Source organism: Notechis scutatus, chromosome 1 (genome assembly GCF_049901735.1).
Source record: "Notechis scutatus isolate UNSWTSFEM ecotype Mainland chromosome 1, rNotScu1.2, whole genome shotgun sequence".
NCBI lineage: Eukaryota > Metazoa > Chordata > Lepidosauria > Squamata > Elapidae > Notechis > Notechis scutatus.
In genome coordinates this window covers 196714287-196731043 of record NC_142009.1, presented here as the reverse complement: position 1 = coordinate 196731043, position 16757 = coordinate 196714287, and the positions used below count along the sequence as shown (strand labels likewise).

Genomic DNA, 16757 nt, shown 5'->3' with positions numbered 1-16757 from the left:
CCCTGCATGTTTCCCTAGAGAGTGGAGTTGAAGATCATAGAAAAAACTGAAGAACCAGTGAGTAAAGCAGTTGTTCGGAGCCTCTTTGGACAAGGAAAGGACAGGAAATCACCAACATGTATTCCAGATGCCTGTTCCTCTGGAGCAGATGACAGGATAGCTGTCTCCCATGGGTCTGAATGCCAGGAGTGGAAGGGACTAATCAAGCTCACAAGCTCAAATGTGGCAGAACCTTATAAAGGATATGACATTCACGAACCTCACATCTAATCACTTCCAGAAATTGGTCATCTAACTATTTTAAAGTTATTACAGATCTTTGGAACGATAAATTTAAAAAGCCACCTCGTGAATCTTATTTCTGAACAAACAAAAAGATGTAAGAACCCAAGAATTTCAAATAAATGGCAAAAAGCTAAATAAGATTTTGAACCAAGAAAGATGTAAACAAATTAAGGATTCAGACAAATTTGTAATATGGAAACTTTTAGTGTAAGATTTTGGAATTAACTATATAAACAGCTTTTTGTGGTAATCAAAATTATTTTGCCTACTGTAAATCATAACAGAGATTAGAAACTTAATGATATAAATTAGACACTAACAGGGATTAAAGATTCTAGGCAAAAAGAAAAAACTCTGCTTTTGGTTTTGATTAGAATTGAGATTTACAAAATATTAAACTCTATAACATTGGAAATATAAAATGAGATTTTTGAAGAATGAGTTCAGAAATTGGTAGCCATGATATCAACAATATCAGCAATATCTGCTTCTGTAAATATACAATTTCAAAAGGAAGCTAATGAAGGAATGACAGATGTAAAACAAATCTTGCTTGATGCAGAAATAGTAGAATAAAAAAATACTGGATTTTAAAAAATGTAGATTACAGAAAAGACTTTTAAAATGGAAGTACCAGTGACAGGCCAAGAGAATGACCCCAATAAGGACTCTGCAATGGATATACATAGGAACCTGGCTTAAGTTTTAAAAATTAAAAGGGAAATACAAATGATAAATGAAAAGAATGACTTGAATTATTTTTTTTAATTAAATTTGCTGTGATAAATCCTCAAAGAAGGCTATGCAATGGGACAAAGAAGAATCTATATACTGTTAAAATTCTTGAGTCTGTAACCTTTAACTGGATGAAATGGTGCATAACAGGGCAAAATATTTTCAGTCAAGGTATCTCAAATGAACTAACTTATGGAATTTTGGGACCTGTTTCTATGAAGGGAATCAAATTTGGGAAAGTTGTGACTGCTTCAGCCCTGCCAGGCTGCTGCTAGTTCAGGACCCACACCATATGGCTGGGGTCATGTGATTCTCATTTTCAATGTTCCCAGACAGCTACCTAGCCATTTGCACAATCCCACAACCCCGGCCCAGGAAGGAAGGAGTATCTTTGAAAAACTGACTCAATGGATCATGGTTTGTCTTGTTTGAGAAAAGAATTCTATGACAATATTTGAATGAATTAAAAATGTAAGTTTTTGAGAAGTAAAAGGAAGGCATATAAAGTTGGTTAATTGATCAAGGTTAAAATAAGATGTTTTTATCAAATTCTGGCAACTCTTTACAGGGTTTGTGCTGATTCCAGGATTAAAAAGTTGATACAGATTTGCTTACAGATAAGGGATGAGTTAAGGGAAAAATAAGTATCTGTTGGAAAACTTATAGGGGTAAAGAGCTACGAAAGTTGATTATACATGGTTGAGATTGAAAGTCACTTCTTTGTATATTTGTTTTCTTTTTCCTTATTTCACTCTTTCCCTTTTCCCCTTTTTCTTTGCATTTTTTACTCTCTCCCTTTCTGTGTCTGAGATTATCTTGCATTAGTTTTTATTACTACCCTGTTTCTCTAACAACATGGCCTCCCCCAATAGGAAGTCCCAGCATGTTTTATAGGCATGAAATGAAATTAAGCCCCTCCCCCCAAATTAAGGCCTATATTAAACCATGCGAAATGGGGGGGAATGGTGGTGGGGCTTGCCGTTAGGAAGTACTTTTGTTGCACACCCGGATATGGTGCTGCCTGTGTTGACCCCGATACGAAGTGCCCCACCAACGCCGAGGTCAACATCCAAGCCATCGCTGCCCGCCCGCCCAAAGATGCAAGGGGGGGAATTAAGTCACCCCCAAAAAGATGGCCTAGCCATTTTTTCAGGGCTCAAAAAAAAATAAGACCCGGCCTTATTATATGAGAAACACGGTATAATTTCTTCAGTAAAATTGTGTGGGTTTCTTTACTATACACATACATAGAAATATGTATATACAACTGCTGTATATTACATGTTTCACAAAAGTGGATAATCTCATTTAGTCACATGTTTTTAAACATATACGTTTATTTTTATCATATACAAACTTAACAGTCATGTTACAGAAAACCACTTGGATAATGTATCTCTTTCATAGCATAAGGAAAGGCAGTCTGATTGATGTACAGCCCTGCTTTCTTCCTCCTTTCTGACTCATCAGCTTTATTTCACAAAATATCTCTGCGTCAGTAATCTGGAAGATAGCTCTGGACTGCTGAGGAAAGAAAGAAAGGAGCCAGCTCTGGGAAATTTACAGTGTTCCACTAAGTCAGAAGCAATAAATAGACAATTTAGATCACAGGTTACCAGAATAGAATAACAAAACAACAGAGTTGGAAGGGACCTTGGAAGTCTTAACCAGGGGTCTCCTGTATCATTTCAGACAATTGATTGCCCAATCTCTTTTTGAAAATCTCCATTGATGGAGCACCCACAGCTTCTGGAGGGAAGTTGTTCCACTGATTAATCGTTCTAACTGCCAGGAAATGTCTCCTTGATTCTAGGTTGCTTCTCTCTTTGATTAGTTTCCACCCATTGCTTCTTAGAATCATAGAATAACAGAGTTGGAAGGGACCTCGGAGGTCATCTTGTCCAATCCCCTGCTTGAGCAGGAGAGTCTATTCCAAATATTAGCCTCTACCTAGGATTGAACTCCCAGCCTCTTGACTGTGTGGCGAGAGCTCCACCTCTAGGCCACCAGAGCTGTTGTGTTGCTTTCAGGTGCTTTGGCTGCCTTTGTGGCAGCCTCTGAGATATTTGAACACTGCTACCATGTCACCCCTAGTCCTTCTTTTCATTAAACTAGACATACCCAATTCCTGTAGCCCTTCTTCATATGTTTTAGCTTCCAGTCCTCTACAAATGGAGTCATCTATGCAGGAACAGAAAGTTGACCAGAGGAGGAGGGTAAAATCAATTTCATGATGGTCAAATGGTTGTACTTGATGTTTAACCTTAATGATTTAAACCATAGTTTACAGGTAGTTCTTGACATAACAATTGTGTGTTGTGACCAGAAAATTTTCATTAAGTGGCACAGTCATGTAAAGGATCACATGATTGCACCTGATTTTACCTTTTTATCCACAGTGGTTAAGCAACATGCTGCAGTTGTTAAGCAAGACCTCACGTGATCATGATTTTTGACATTCTTTGCTGGCTTCCCTATTGACTGCTCATCAGAAACCAGCTAGGAAGGTCACAAATAGTAATCACATGACCCCAGGACAGTGCAACACTCATAAATACATGCCAAGTGCCAGGTGCCCGAATAGCACTCAAGTACCGTGAGACTACTGCACTGAATTTAAGTGCAAGAACCAGCCATAAGTCACTTTTTTTCAATGCCACTGTAGCTTCAAATGGTTGCTAAATGAATAGTCATACAGGCAGTCAAGGACTACCTGTAAGTTAATCACACCAGCTGGTTCATATAACATGCATTGATAAAATGTAGACTAGTCTGTAGATATTAGGGTTTGTAAAAATCAATCTCAGTCAAAATAGCAATAGCACTTAGACTTATATACCACTTCACAGTGCTTTACAGCCCTGTCTAAACTTTACAGAGTCAGCATATTGCCCAGTGGTGGGATTCAATTTTTTTTACTACCAGTTCTATGGGTGTGGTTTGGTGGGCGTGGCAGGAGAAGGATACTATAAAATCTCCAGTCAGAGGTGGTATTTGCCGGTTCTCCGAACTACTCAAAATTTCCGCTACCGGTTCTCCAGAACTGGCCAGAACCTGCTGAATACCACCTCTGATATTGCCCCCAAACAATCTAAGTCCTCATTTTACCCACCTTGGAAGGATGGAAGGCTGAGTCAACCTTGAGCCTGGTGAGATTTGAACTGCCAAATTGCAGGCAACTGGCAGTCAGCAGAAATAGCCTGCAGTACTGCACTCTAATCACTGCACCACTGTGGCTCATATTTGACCTTCTTTTACTTATTCATTTTATAACACAGAATTTATGTGAAAACAATTTAAAGAATCAGTTTACATATCAGCATATTAAAAATGTAATAAGCATTCCATTTTAAAAAAAGTGTGCTATTTACATATTAGAAAATAATGCCAAAGGACTCCAAAGAGTAATAATAATATTACGGTACTGATAATGTTTTGGCCTTATTTTAGGTCCAGCCTTGGGTCAAAACCATTTCAGTAAAAATAACAACAGACTTTTCCAGTGTCTTAAATGCACAGTACATTCATAGTAAAAACTCCCATCACCATTACTAAACATATTCTTCAGGATAAAACACACATACTCTCTGTTTTTTAAAAAAAATGTTTAAAATTTGCATTATCAGAAACCATATTTGCAGCATAGAAAATCTTTGAGACCTACTGTATTAAACCTTATTTAGATATTTGGAAAAAAAGCAACTCCCTTAATCATAAGTCCTCAACATTTGGGATCATTAGATATGTTGTAATTTGGAAAGTACATGGTATGTATTCTGGTTGCTTTAAAGGGCAAAATGGCTGTTCACCAAAGAGATGCCATTGGACAATACAAAAATCAAATCGATGAAAAATCTGAAAAGTACCAAAGAAAAAAAAAATCTAGTGGCCATACATATTGCATTCTTAGCCAGCAACAAATCCTCTTACCACCACCTACCTTCATTCATCTGTACTCAACATGGCTCTCCTCAATCCATCAACCTCTAGTCTAGAGGGCAAAACATTTCATAGGAAACTGTCTCATTTAACTTCATGGGACTTCTAAACAAAATACCTAATATTGCACCAGGGTTAAGAATACAGATGTCAGTGCTGGGTACTATATTAATAAATCACCAATACTTTTCTCTCCCAAGTTTTCTTTCTTTTAAAACTGAAATCTGTTTCTTTATCTGGTAATATTTAAGGTGCAAATACTCTAAAGATACTGTATATCTTAAACTTGCAGTAAAATCCTGACTCGGAGGGACAAAACTGGCTGAACTATACTCCTCAGCAGAGATTGAGAAGAAGGTTTGTTCTAACATCTTGAATTACTTTGAGATCAGAAGGGATACTTGAAATGGATTTCTTGAAAGGTCATTCAGACCAATCCCCAAATCTCATTACAGCAAAATTGCACCAGATATTATTTTCATGTCATGCTTAATTGGTGCATTCCTACATGCCCAGATGGCTCTTTGTCATTCAATCTCCTCTACTGCTGTTCAGCTCCCTGTCTAGTTCCAAAACAGTCCAACTTTTAAAAGCACATATGCTCTCACCTTAAACCTTTCACACCACCATAGTAGTTTTATTAGAACCATCCAAACAAATTTAGAAGAAAACAGACCAAACTTCCTTTTTTTAAAATAAAATTTTTCCAGAACAGTTTTCTTCATAATTTCGAATTATTAGAATGCATTGGCAGGACTGCCACGGTGCCTTTCTTTTTGCTTGTATGTTACATTCTTAAAAGTTGATGTGGACCCTCTGTAGAGGGGATTTGTTCCCTAGAAAAGAAGAAAAACACTATATGTAACAGAATATTTCACACCTGATTTTGTGGGCTAATTAAACAAACCTAACATATCAACTGATTTGGGCGGGGGGGTTATAATTCTTTCATAATTTGCTGAATGAGTGTGGCTTTTTTAAAAAGCCTTTCACAGTCTTCAAAATACTCAATATTGATTTAAAATTACCATATTAAAACCAAACATTAATACGGACGTAGCTAGACCATATCTATTCCTGTGATTCCATCACAATAATTAAACAGCAAACTCTTAATCCGAGCCTCTTCACACTAAAAACTACGCAATGAAGAGCAAAGTGGGTGCTGAACTTTCCTTTCACCCCCATTGTTGTTTTCACACGATTGCCTGGGAAGCAACAGGTATGGGGTGATGGGAATCAGCTACTCACCGGGCTCCACAAACAAGCAAAGCTCCATCTGCAGGATGCAGGCAGTACACAAAATCACACACACCCTCCAGTTCGTGGAAAAACCTCTCTCCACGGAACCGGTCCCTGATGCCCAAAACGTTGGGGGCCACTGGTCTAGATAACAGATTTCCTAAAGTTCGATGAGCAACCAGTCCAAGTTACCTGGCTACAAACATAGAAGCCCAGTCCATACCTGACCAGTTGTCTGGGGTCTGCATAGCAAACCACCGGCTGGCAAAATGTCAGGAAATCTGTTATCTAGACCACAATCACTAAACCCTGTAATCCAAGGGTCTTTGAGCTTGGCAAGTTTAAGACTTGTGGTCTTCAACTCCCAGAATTCCTCAGCTAACATGACTGAAGGAGGAATTCTGGGAGTTGAAGTCCACAAGTTTTAAAGTTGTCAAGTTTGAAGACCCCTGCTGTAATCCAACCTGCCCAGTGGTGGGATTCAATTTTTTTTTACTACCGGTTCTGTGGGCGTGGCTTGGTGGCATGGTAGAGGAAGGATACTGTATAATCTTCATTCCCACCCCACTCCAGGGGAAGAATGCTGTAAAATCCCCATTCTCCCCCCCACTCCACTAACCTGCTTTCCAGCTCTGTTCTCCTGTACAGGGCAACAAAAAAGACCCAGCCAATCAGCTGGGACTCGGGAGGCAGAGAATAGATGGGGGAGGGGCCAGTTAGAGGTGGTATTCCGAACGACTCAACATTTCTGCTACCAGTTATCTGAAGAACTCAAAATTTCTGCTACCAGTTCTCTAGAACTGGTCAGAACCTGCTGAATACCACCTCTGAACCTGCCCCAAAGAACTGGAAACATAGGCTGCCAATGGAGCAGCACTTAAAAAGGAGAAAAAATGGCCTTGGGCTCCTGGAGGATGTTTAATCTCAGCCCCTTCTGCTATGCACCTGGAGATGTGGGAAATGTATTCTCATGTGTGGTTGGGGCCTTTGTTGGCAAAGACCACATACACTTATACTAAACATTTTCCAAAACAAATAACTTTTTACAGTACCTGTTTATCCAAAATAAATGCTCATTTTATAGAAAAAAATCTATGTCAGGTTTGGGTTCCATTAGCGTTGCTGACTTTTGCCATGTAATGTGGCAGTTTTATCATAGTATTGCAAGTCATCATACATGGCTGTGAAGTGTGAGGCAGATATAATAGCAAAAAAATTGAGGATTTAATTTCTTAGGAATAATTTCAATGCATTCTTGCATCTGTCCAGCTGGAGGCATTATATCACCTGGGACTCTTAGACTTGGCAAAAAGATTGATCGAATGTGGGAGATCAGATTCTAGGTTTATAACATCACGCATGGTATAAAATGGACAGAGATATTTTTCATCCCTTGTCATAACAATACAGTAGGCAGTGATTACAGCAGATAGGAAGGAGACAAAGGAAGTTCTTCTTTGCATAGCACATAAGCAAACTTTAGATTTATTTTGGTACTAAACTTTGGCCACTATTCTGATTGACTGTAAAAGATTATAGAAATCCAGGTCTTATCAATGGCTACTGGATATTAAGGGCTCTTCTGTGTGGCAACACTAAAGCTGCTATTCAGCATTGGAACTGGGAGAAAATTCTGCTGGCTTAAAGAAGAATGAACTGTGCTTGCAACCCCTGGTTACCCATTGTTGGCCACAAAACACAACAGAGGTTCTGCGCACACAAAAATTCAGGGGTAAGAGAGAAGTGGGGCAGATAATTCTTTCTTTGATTCCAGTCCTGTTGCAATAAAGGAGTCATTGCCCCCTCTTCCCTTCCCTTGTAGTCTTCTGCTACCAACTTCCCAGCTGGACAAGTCCATTTCTAAGGGAAGTCGGTCTGTCTGTCTTTCTCTCTCTTCCCCCTATCATTGACATTAAGGTTAGGGTTAAGGTTGGGGTTAGTGTTTATTGAAGTCCACCTCAAAAACCAATATTAAATTAGGGTTAGACTTCCTGATGTGACAGCCAAAAGCCAACATTAAGGTTAGAGTTAGGGTTGGCATTGGCATCCGTGTTAGGAACAGAGTTAGGGTTAGGTTTACAGGTAGCATTAGGTTTAGGATTAGGTTAGGCCTAGGCATTAGTCTTAGTGTTGGCATTGGTGTTAGGATTTTAATTAAGATTAGGGTTTGGGTTAGAGGCAGGTTTTGTATTGGCGCTATAGTTTGGGTTGGCACTAGGGTAAAAGTTAGCATTGGTATTAGGGCTGGGCTAGGACTACTATTGCTGTTAGGGTTACTGTTAGCTTTAGCATTGGCTTTAGGGTTAGGGTTGGCTTTAGGGTTAGAGTTAAGGTGTGGTTAGTGTTAGGATTAGAGTGAGGGTAAGGGTTAGCGTTGGCATTAGGTTTAGAGTTGGGATTAGCGTTAGGGTTAGGTTTTGACTTCCGTGATGTCACAGCCAAAAAAGCAACATTAAGGTTTGGATCAGAGTTAGTGTTCAGGTTAGTGTTGGTCTTAAGGTTTGGATTACTATAAGGTGAGTTGGGTTGAGTGAGAGAGCCATCTTTATGCCTAAATGGGTCTATGACACACAGTCTCCTAGGCCAGCATTTTCACCACTACACCAAACTGGCTCTACTCTGGTTACAGTAGCAATTTTTTTTTATCTTGCAACTGTTTACAACAATGTTGTCCTGAATCTTTTTTTTTGTTAACATACCGTTTGCCATTTGGCCTTTGACCTCTCTGCTTCAAATTTAGCAACTTCTTTACGGTCTTCAAATGAAATAAACAATTTCCACATGGAAAGTAAGACAATCCCAGTGACGACAACTGCAGTAGAAACACCCAACATAATCGTTGTAATATTTGGAGGTTGTGGATAATCTGTAGAAAGAAAGCGTCAATAGTGAAAATTGTTAAATAAATAAATAGCTACTAATATGGGAAAAAAGGAAGAAACCTGCAGTATAGGTAAATGTTACTAATGATCAAGAATCCTGGAAATGTTGGAAGGCAAAATTTGGAAAGTGTCAGATTAGAAAAAGTTGCTGTGAACTTTTCAGTTTTGTATAGGCTTTATTTAAAGATGGCTCAAATCACAATGTGTTCCTCTGTACACACACAGCATTGGCATGTATGATAGCTGCCTCGTTCATGTAGGGAGGGATGAACTACCGTGTTTCTCATATAATAAGGCCGGGTCTTTTTTTTTTTTTTTTTGAGCCCTGAAAAAATGGCTAGGCCGTCTTTTCAGGGGTGACTTAATTCCCCCTTGCATCTTTGGGCGGGCGGGCAGCGATAAGCTTGGATGCTGACCTCGGCGTTGGTGGGGCACTTCATATTGGGGTCAACGCAGGCAGCACCATATCCGGGTGTGCAACAAAAGTACTTCCTAATGGCAAGCTCCCCCACCATTCCCCCCATTTCACATGTTTTAATATAGGCCTTAATTTGGGGGGAGGGGCTTAATTTCATTTCATGCCTCTAAAACATGCTGGGACTTCCTATTGGGGGAGGCCATATTGTTGGAGAAACAGGATATATGTAAACCACTTAAAAAGTAAGTGTCAGCCTTTGGGAGATCTAGAACAAATGAAACATTGAACAAACAATACCTTAACATTGGCTAGCATGTTCCTTATTTTGCCATATTTATGAATGGCCACACAAAGAGACCTGCTTTAGGAGGCAAGCTGCCTCTTACACTTCGTTTTATTAAAATATTTTGGCTTAGAATTTGGGAACCATAAGCAGAAAGTTATTGTAGAATGGAATTTGCTCATCATTCTTGAACTTTATGCACTAAAACCCTCTTAACAGTATTAAATGAAACATAGGGACAGATATTTAATATTCTGTAGTAGAAAAACTTTCAGGAAAGGCATACGGGTAATCCTCAACGTACAACCTTTCGTTTAGTGATCGTTCAAAGTTACAACAGCACTGAAGAAAGTGACTAATGATCCCTTTTCACACTTTTGACCCTTGCAACATCCCCATGGTCATTTGATCAGAACTGAGATGCCTAGCAACTGGCTCATATTTATGACTGTTGCCATGTCCCAGGGTCATGTGATCACCTTTTGTGACTTGCTGACAAGCAAAGTCAACGGGGAAGCCAGGTTCACTTTACAGCTGTGTTAGCAACTTAACAACTGCTGTGATTCAGGGTTTGTCGGCTTCGCGGCGGCAGGGATTTGCGAAGCTGCGCGATCCCCTGCCGCGCTAGCCGTTTTGGGGCTCCGACCCAGACGGGTGCGAGCTAGGCTGCCTGCAGGGGCAGCTGAAGGTAGGGGGATCCGGAGAAGGGTTTGGGGGTGTTGCAGACCCCCTCCCGGCCGGCAGAACCCCTTTTCCCAGGACGGTGCAGCGGCGGTCCGTAATGGCCGCCACAAAGAAGCTGGCAGCCGGGTAAGAATGCGCAGGAGGAAGTGGAGAAAGTGCTTGAGAGGAGAAAGTTTTTCTTGGTTCCTAGGACTCTAAGACATATTTAACAAAATTCCTGAAAAGCATGACTTTCTGAATGATACCTTCGAGAAGAGGAAAAAAGCGGCAGTTTAATGGTGCTGAAAGGATAGCTTACCCTCTTTTTTTACGGAATAAAAAATGAACATTAAGAAACCTATTTTTTTAGGTGAAAACTGGCTCTAAGTGGTGAGTGGGAAAAGAGGGGACTTAAAAAAAATATTTGTATGCTAAGACTTTCTTGGAGGAGATGCCTTAAGGATTAAAAGACTAAAATATATTGTAATAAGACTTCAAGAAACAGATTTGGACTTTCCTTTTCTTTAATTGATACTACCCCAGGAGGAGAGAGTGGGAACTCTGTCTTGGTTTGGACTGACTGAGAACTTTGGGATTGTCTTATTTTTCCTTTGGAATATTCTGGCTGTTGTAAGAGAAAAGAAAAGAAAAGATTTATAATGGCTTCTTCTATCGAGGAACTGAGAAAAGACTATGAGCAAGCAAAACAAAATGGTAAAGCTGGTTTGAAAGAAGCTTTCCTTTTTTTAGAAATGGCGCTTATTAATTATCAACAAACATTACAACAGATGAAGACAGCAGAAGAAGAACAAAGAAAGGAAGCCATCTTTAATAAATCTCAGAACTCGACCAAGAGGGAAGGAAGAGGAAAAAGAAGAGAAATAAAGGACTTAAGATTTAAAAAAACATTTAAGAAAGGGAAAAACAAAGTGCAAAATCAATATAAGGATGGTAAACAAAAGGAAGAGGAATGCGACAGAGAAGGGAAGCCAGTAAGGCAGAGGCTAGAAGAAGGGGGGCTAGAAGGGGGGCTAGAAAGGTTTGTTGGGGGAAGAAAGAAAGGGAAAAGGTGGAGAAAAGTTACAAAGTTTTGAAATTAAATGAGAAAAAAGAAATTTTTTTTAGAGATAAAGGATAAGTATAATTTCTTCAAAGAGATTTTGCAAGGTACATAAGATGATATTGTAGTATTGTATCAGAAATAGAAAATTTAAATGGCTTGAGAGTTGATAAGAGATTAAAATGTTGGAATGTTAATAATGATTGGTTTGAAAATATAATATGAGGGGAGATTTAGAATATTAAACTTTAATTAAAGAGTTTATTAAGATTATGGTATTGATGTTATTATAAAACCTTCATTATAGTATTTTGTTTTTAATATTTTAATCTATTGTTTAACTATGTATTTAATTGTTTTAGATGTATTATTCAGTTAGAATGTACCAAGCAAAATCGGATTGGGTATTTTAAAGATTAATTTGATTAATTTAGTGGGGAGATAGAAAGGCATCATACTCTGATTAGTGATTTCAGGAGAAATTTCTTTCTTTTTAAAAGGAATGAGACAAGGGTATAATAGAGAATGGACAAAAGATATAAATATAATGACTCAAATTAAGATGATTAATTAAGATAGAATCAAGAAGAGTAAAATATGTGGAGAAGTTAATATAGAAGACTTAGAATGGTAAATAAAATAAGTAATGATATGTAAGATGAGCCTGAATATAATTGAAGTCCGTGAAAAGAGAGATACCTGGGTCCAAGTTACTTTCCAAAAAGATCTTTTATATGTTTTGTGTGTGGTGTGATTATGTTGTTTTTTTGGGGGGAAAATTAATAAAACCTTGTAGAAATACAGAATGAGAATAATGGTAACTAAGTCAGAAAGAAGCAGATGAAATAATAATAATAAAATTGAATAAGAGTGAAGAGAAATAAAGGGAAATTGGATAAGAGGTTTTTGTATGTTTATATGGAAATGGTTTAAAATAGAATTATAGTTTACCTGACTTGTTAAATTTATAATGGAAAAAGGTTTAAACATGTAATGGAAAATGATGACTTGTGTGTTTTGAAAATTAATAAAACTTGTTTATAAAAAAAAACAAAAAACTGCTGTGATTCAGTGAGCAATTGTGGCAAGAAAGGTCGTAAAAGGGCCAACATTCACTTAACAACTGCCTCGCCACAGCCGCAGACAACTTGCTACGGCACAATTCAACAATTCAATTTAATTATCTAAAAATAATTAAAATTTTATTTTAATTTTTGTCATTCACATTTCATTTTGTCCCTCCTTTGGCATCCTTTCTTTAATGATTCCATTCCACCATTTCTTCAATATTAGTGTACTGTAGATAACTTTGGCAAAAGTTATATCCTCTTATATCCTGCAGCGAGTTGTCCCGCAGCAAGTTGGCTGTGGTGAGTTGTCACAGATCCCTTCCAGACAGCCCTTTTTAGAAATGGATATATTTATTTATTTAGTTTTATTTATTTAGTTTACTTTGTCAAGCATGTATGAGAAAACAAGTATAAGTATGAACATAACATATAAACATATATTAGAAATGGATATATTTATTTATTTATTTTAGTTTGTCAAGCATGTATGGAGATGTGGGAAAACAAGGCCTTTGTTGGCAAAGACCACATACACTTATACTAAACATTTTCCAAAACAAATAATACAGTAGTATCCAAAATGAACATAACATATTCCATTAGCGTTGTTGACTTTTGCCAGTGTAATGTGGCAGTTTTATCATAGTATTGCAAGTCATCATACATGGCTGTGAAGTGTGAGGCAGATATAATAGCAAAAAAATTGAGGATTTAATTTCTTAGGAATAATTTCAATGCATTCTTGCATCTGTCCAGCTGGAGGCATTATATCACCTGGGACTCTTAGACTTGGCAAAAAGATTGATCGAATGTGGGAGATCAGATTCTAGGTTTATAATATCACGCATGGTATAAAATGGACAGAGATATTTTTCATCCTTTGTCATAACAATACAGTAGGCAGTGATTACAGCAGATAGGAAGGAGACAAAGGAAGTTCTTCTTTGCATAGCACATAAGCAAACTTTAGATTTATTTTGGTACTAAACTTTGGCCACTATTCTGATTGACTGTAAAAGATTATAGAAATCCAGGTCTTATCAATGGCTACTGGATATTAAGGGCTCTTCTGTGTGGCAACACTAAAGCTGCTATTCAGCATGGAACTGGGAGAAAATTCTGCTGGCTTAAAGAAGAATGAACTGTGCTTGCAACCCCTGGTTACCCATTGTTGGCCACAAAACACAACAGAGGTTCTGCGCACACAAAAATTCAGGGGTAAAAGAGAAGTGGGGCAGATAATTCTTTCTTTGATTCCAGTCCTGTTGCAATAAAGGAGTCATTGCCCCCTCTTCCCTTCCCTTGTAGTCTTCTGCTACCAACTTCCCAGCTGGACAAGTCCATTTCTAAGGGAAGTCGGTCTGTCTGTCTTTCTCTCTCTTCCCCCTATCATTGACATTAAGGTTAGGGTTAAGGTTGGGGTTAGTGTTTATTGAAGTCCACCTCAAAAACCAATATTAAATTAGGGTTAGACTTCCTGATGTGACAGCCAAAAGCCAACATTAAGGTTAGAGTTAGGGTTGGCATTGGCATCCGTGTTAGGAACAGAGTTAGGGTTAGGTTTACAGGTAGCATTAGGTTTAGGATTAGGTTAGGCCTAGGCATTAGTCTTAGTGTTGGCATTGGTGTTAGGATTTTAATTAAGATTAGGGTTTGGGTTAGAGGCAGGTTTTGTATTGGCGCTATAGTTTGGGTTGGCACTAGGGTAAAAGTTAGCATTGGTATTAGGGCTGGGCTAGGACTACTATTGCTGTTAGGGTTACTGTTAGCTTTAGCATTGGCTTTAGGGTTAGGGTTGGCTTTAGGGTTAGAGTTAAGGTGTGGTTAGTGTTAGGATTAGAGTGAGGGTAAGGGTTAGCGTTGGCATTAGGTTTAGAGTTGGGATTAGCGTTAGGGTTAGGTTTTGACTTCCGTGATGTCACAGCCAAAAAAGCAACATTAAGGTTTGGATCAGAGTTAGTGTTCAGGTTAGTGTTGGTCTTAAGGTTTGGATTACTATAAGGTGAGTTGGGTTGAGTGAGAGAGCCATCTTTATGCCTAAATGGGTCTATGACACACAGTCTCCTAGGCCAGCATTTTCACCACTACACCAAACTGGCTCTACTATGGTTACAGTAGCAATTTTTTTATCTTGCAACTGTTTACAACAATGTTGTCCTGAATCTTTTTTTTTGTTAACATACCGTTTGCCATTTGGCCTTTGACCTCTCTGCTTCAAATTTAGCAACTTCTTACGGTCTTCAAATGAAATAAACAATTTCCACATGGAAAGTAAGACAATCCCAGTGACGACAACTGCAGTAGAAACACCCAACATAATCGTTGTAATATTTGGAGGTTGTGGATAATCTGTAGAAAGAAATAGTGAAAATTGTTAAATAAATAAATAGCTACTAATATGGGAAAAAAGGAAGAAACCTGCAGTATAGGTAAATGTTACTAATGATCAAGAATCCTGGAAATGTTGGAAGGCAAAATTTGGAAAGTGTCAGATTAGAAAAAGTTGCTGTGAACTTTTCAGTTTTGTATAGGCTTTATTTAAAGATGGCTCAAATCACAATGTGTTCCTCTGTACACACACAGCATTGGCATGTATGATAGCTGCCTTGTTCACCGTGTTTCTCATATAATAAGGCCGGGTCTTATTTTTTTTTTGAGCCCTGAAAAAATGGCTAGGCCGTCTTTTCGGGGGTGACTTAATTCCCCCCCTTGCATCTTCGGGCGGGCAGCGATGGCTTGGATGTTGACCTCGGCGTTGGTGGGGCACTTCATACTGGGGTCAACGCAGGCAGCACCATATCCGGGTGTGCCACAAAAGTACTTCCTAACGGCAAGCCCCCCCACCATTCCCCCCCATTTCACATGTTTTAATATAGGCCTTAATTTGGGGGGGAGGGGCTTAATTTCATTTCATGCCTATAAAACATGCTGGGACTTCCTATTGGGGGAGGCCATGTTATTGGAGAAACAGGGTATATGTAAACCACTTAAAAAGTAAGTGTCAGCCTTTGGGAGATCTAGAACAAATGAAACATTGAACAAACAATACCTTAACATTGGCTAGCATGTTCCTTATTTTGCCATATTTATGAATGGCCACACAAAGAGACCTGCTTTAGGAGGCAAGCTGCCTCTTACACTTCATTTTATTAAAATATTTTGGCTTAGAATTTGGGAACCATAAGCAGAAAGTTATTGTAGAATGGAATTTGCTCATCATTCTTGAACTTTATGCACTAAAACCCTCTTAACAGTATTAAATGAAACATAGGGACAGATATTTAATATTCTGTAGTAGAAAAACTTTCAGGAAAGGCATACGGGTAATCCTCAACGTACAACCTTTCGTTTAGTGATCGTTCAAAGTTACAACAGCACTGAAGAAAGTGACTAATGATCCCTTTTCACACTTTTGACCCTTGCAACATCCCCATGGTCATTTGATCAAAACTGAGATGCCTAGCAACTGGCTCATATTTATGACTGTTGCCATGTCCCAGGGTCATGTGATCACCTTTTGTGACTTGCTGACAAGCAAAGTCAAGGGGGAAGCCAGGTTCACTTTACAGCTGTGTTAGCAACTTAACAACTGCTGTGATTCAGTGAACAATTGTGGCAAGAAAGGTCGTAAAAGGGCCAACATTCACTTAACAACTGCCTCGCCGCAGCCGCAGACAACTTGCTACGGCACAATTCAACAATTCAATTTAATTATCTAAAAATAATTAAAATTTTATTTTAATTTTTGTCATTCACATTTCATTTTGTCCCTCCTTTGGCATCCTTTCTTTAATGATTCCATTCCACCATTTCTTCAATATTAGTGTACTGTAGATAACTTTGGCAAATGTTATATCCTCTTATATCCTGCAGCGAGTTGTCCCGCAGCAAGTTGGCTGTGGTGAGTTGTCACAGATCCCTTCCAGACAGCTCTTTTTAGAAATGGATATATTGATTTATTTAGTTTTATTTATTTATTTTAGTTTGTCAAGCATAGATGAGAAAACAAGTATAAGTATGAACATAACATATAAATATACAAGTATAAACTGGTATAAGCATATACATAATAAATGAGTACGAATAAGTGGGAACAGTAAGACAGGGACGGTAGGCACGCGGTGCGCTTATGCACGCCCCCTTACAGACCTTTTAGGAATGGAGTGAGGTCCACGGTAGA

At 38.5% G+C, this 16757-nt stretch overlaps 1 protein-coding gene across 4 annotated transcripts in view; it reads right to left on the bottom strand.

Moving 5' to 3' along the window:
* Positions 1-5568: 5568 nt before the first annotated feature.
* Positions 5569-16757, bottom strand: part of ITGB6 (integrin subunit beta 6) — a 92989-nt gene continuing 81800 nt past the window's right edge. The window contains exons 14-15 of one of the 4 annotated variants that reach the window (XM_026674426.2): positions 8901-9067; positions 5569-5795 (exon numbers count right to left, since the gene is read on the bottom strand). In XM_026674426.2, coding sequence (XP_026530211.2) covers positions 5697-5795; positions 8901-9067 — 266 coding nt within the window. In that variant the 3' untranslated portion in view covers positions 5569-5696. Of the gene's footprint in view, positions 5796-8900; positions 9068-14519; positions 14927-16757 lie in introns of those variants that run through there. The other 3 variants (XM_087949871.1, XM_087949870.1, XM_087949872.1) reach the window with 3 other exon arrangements.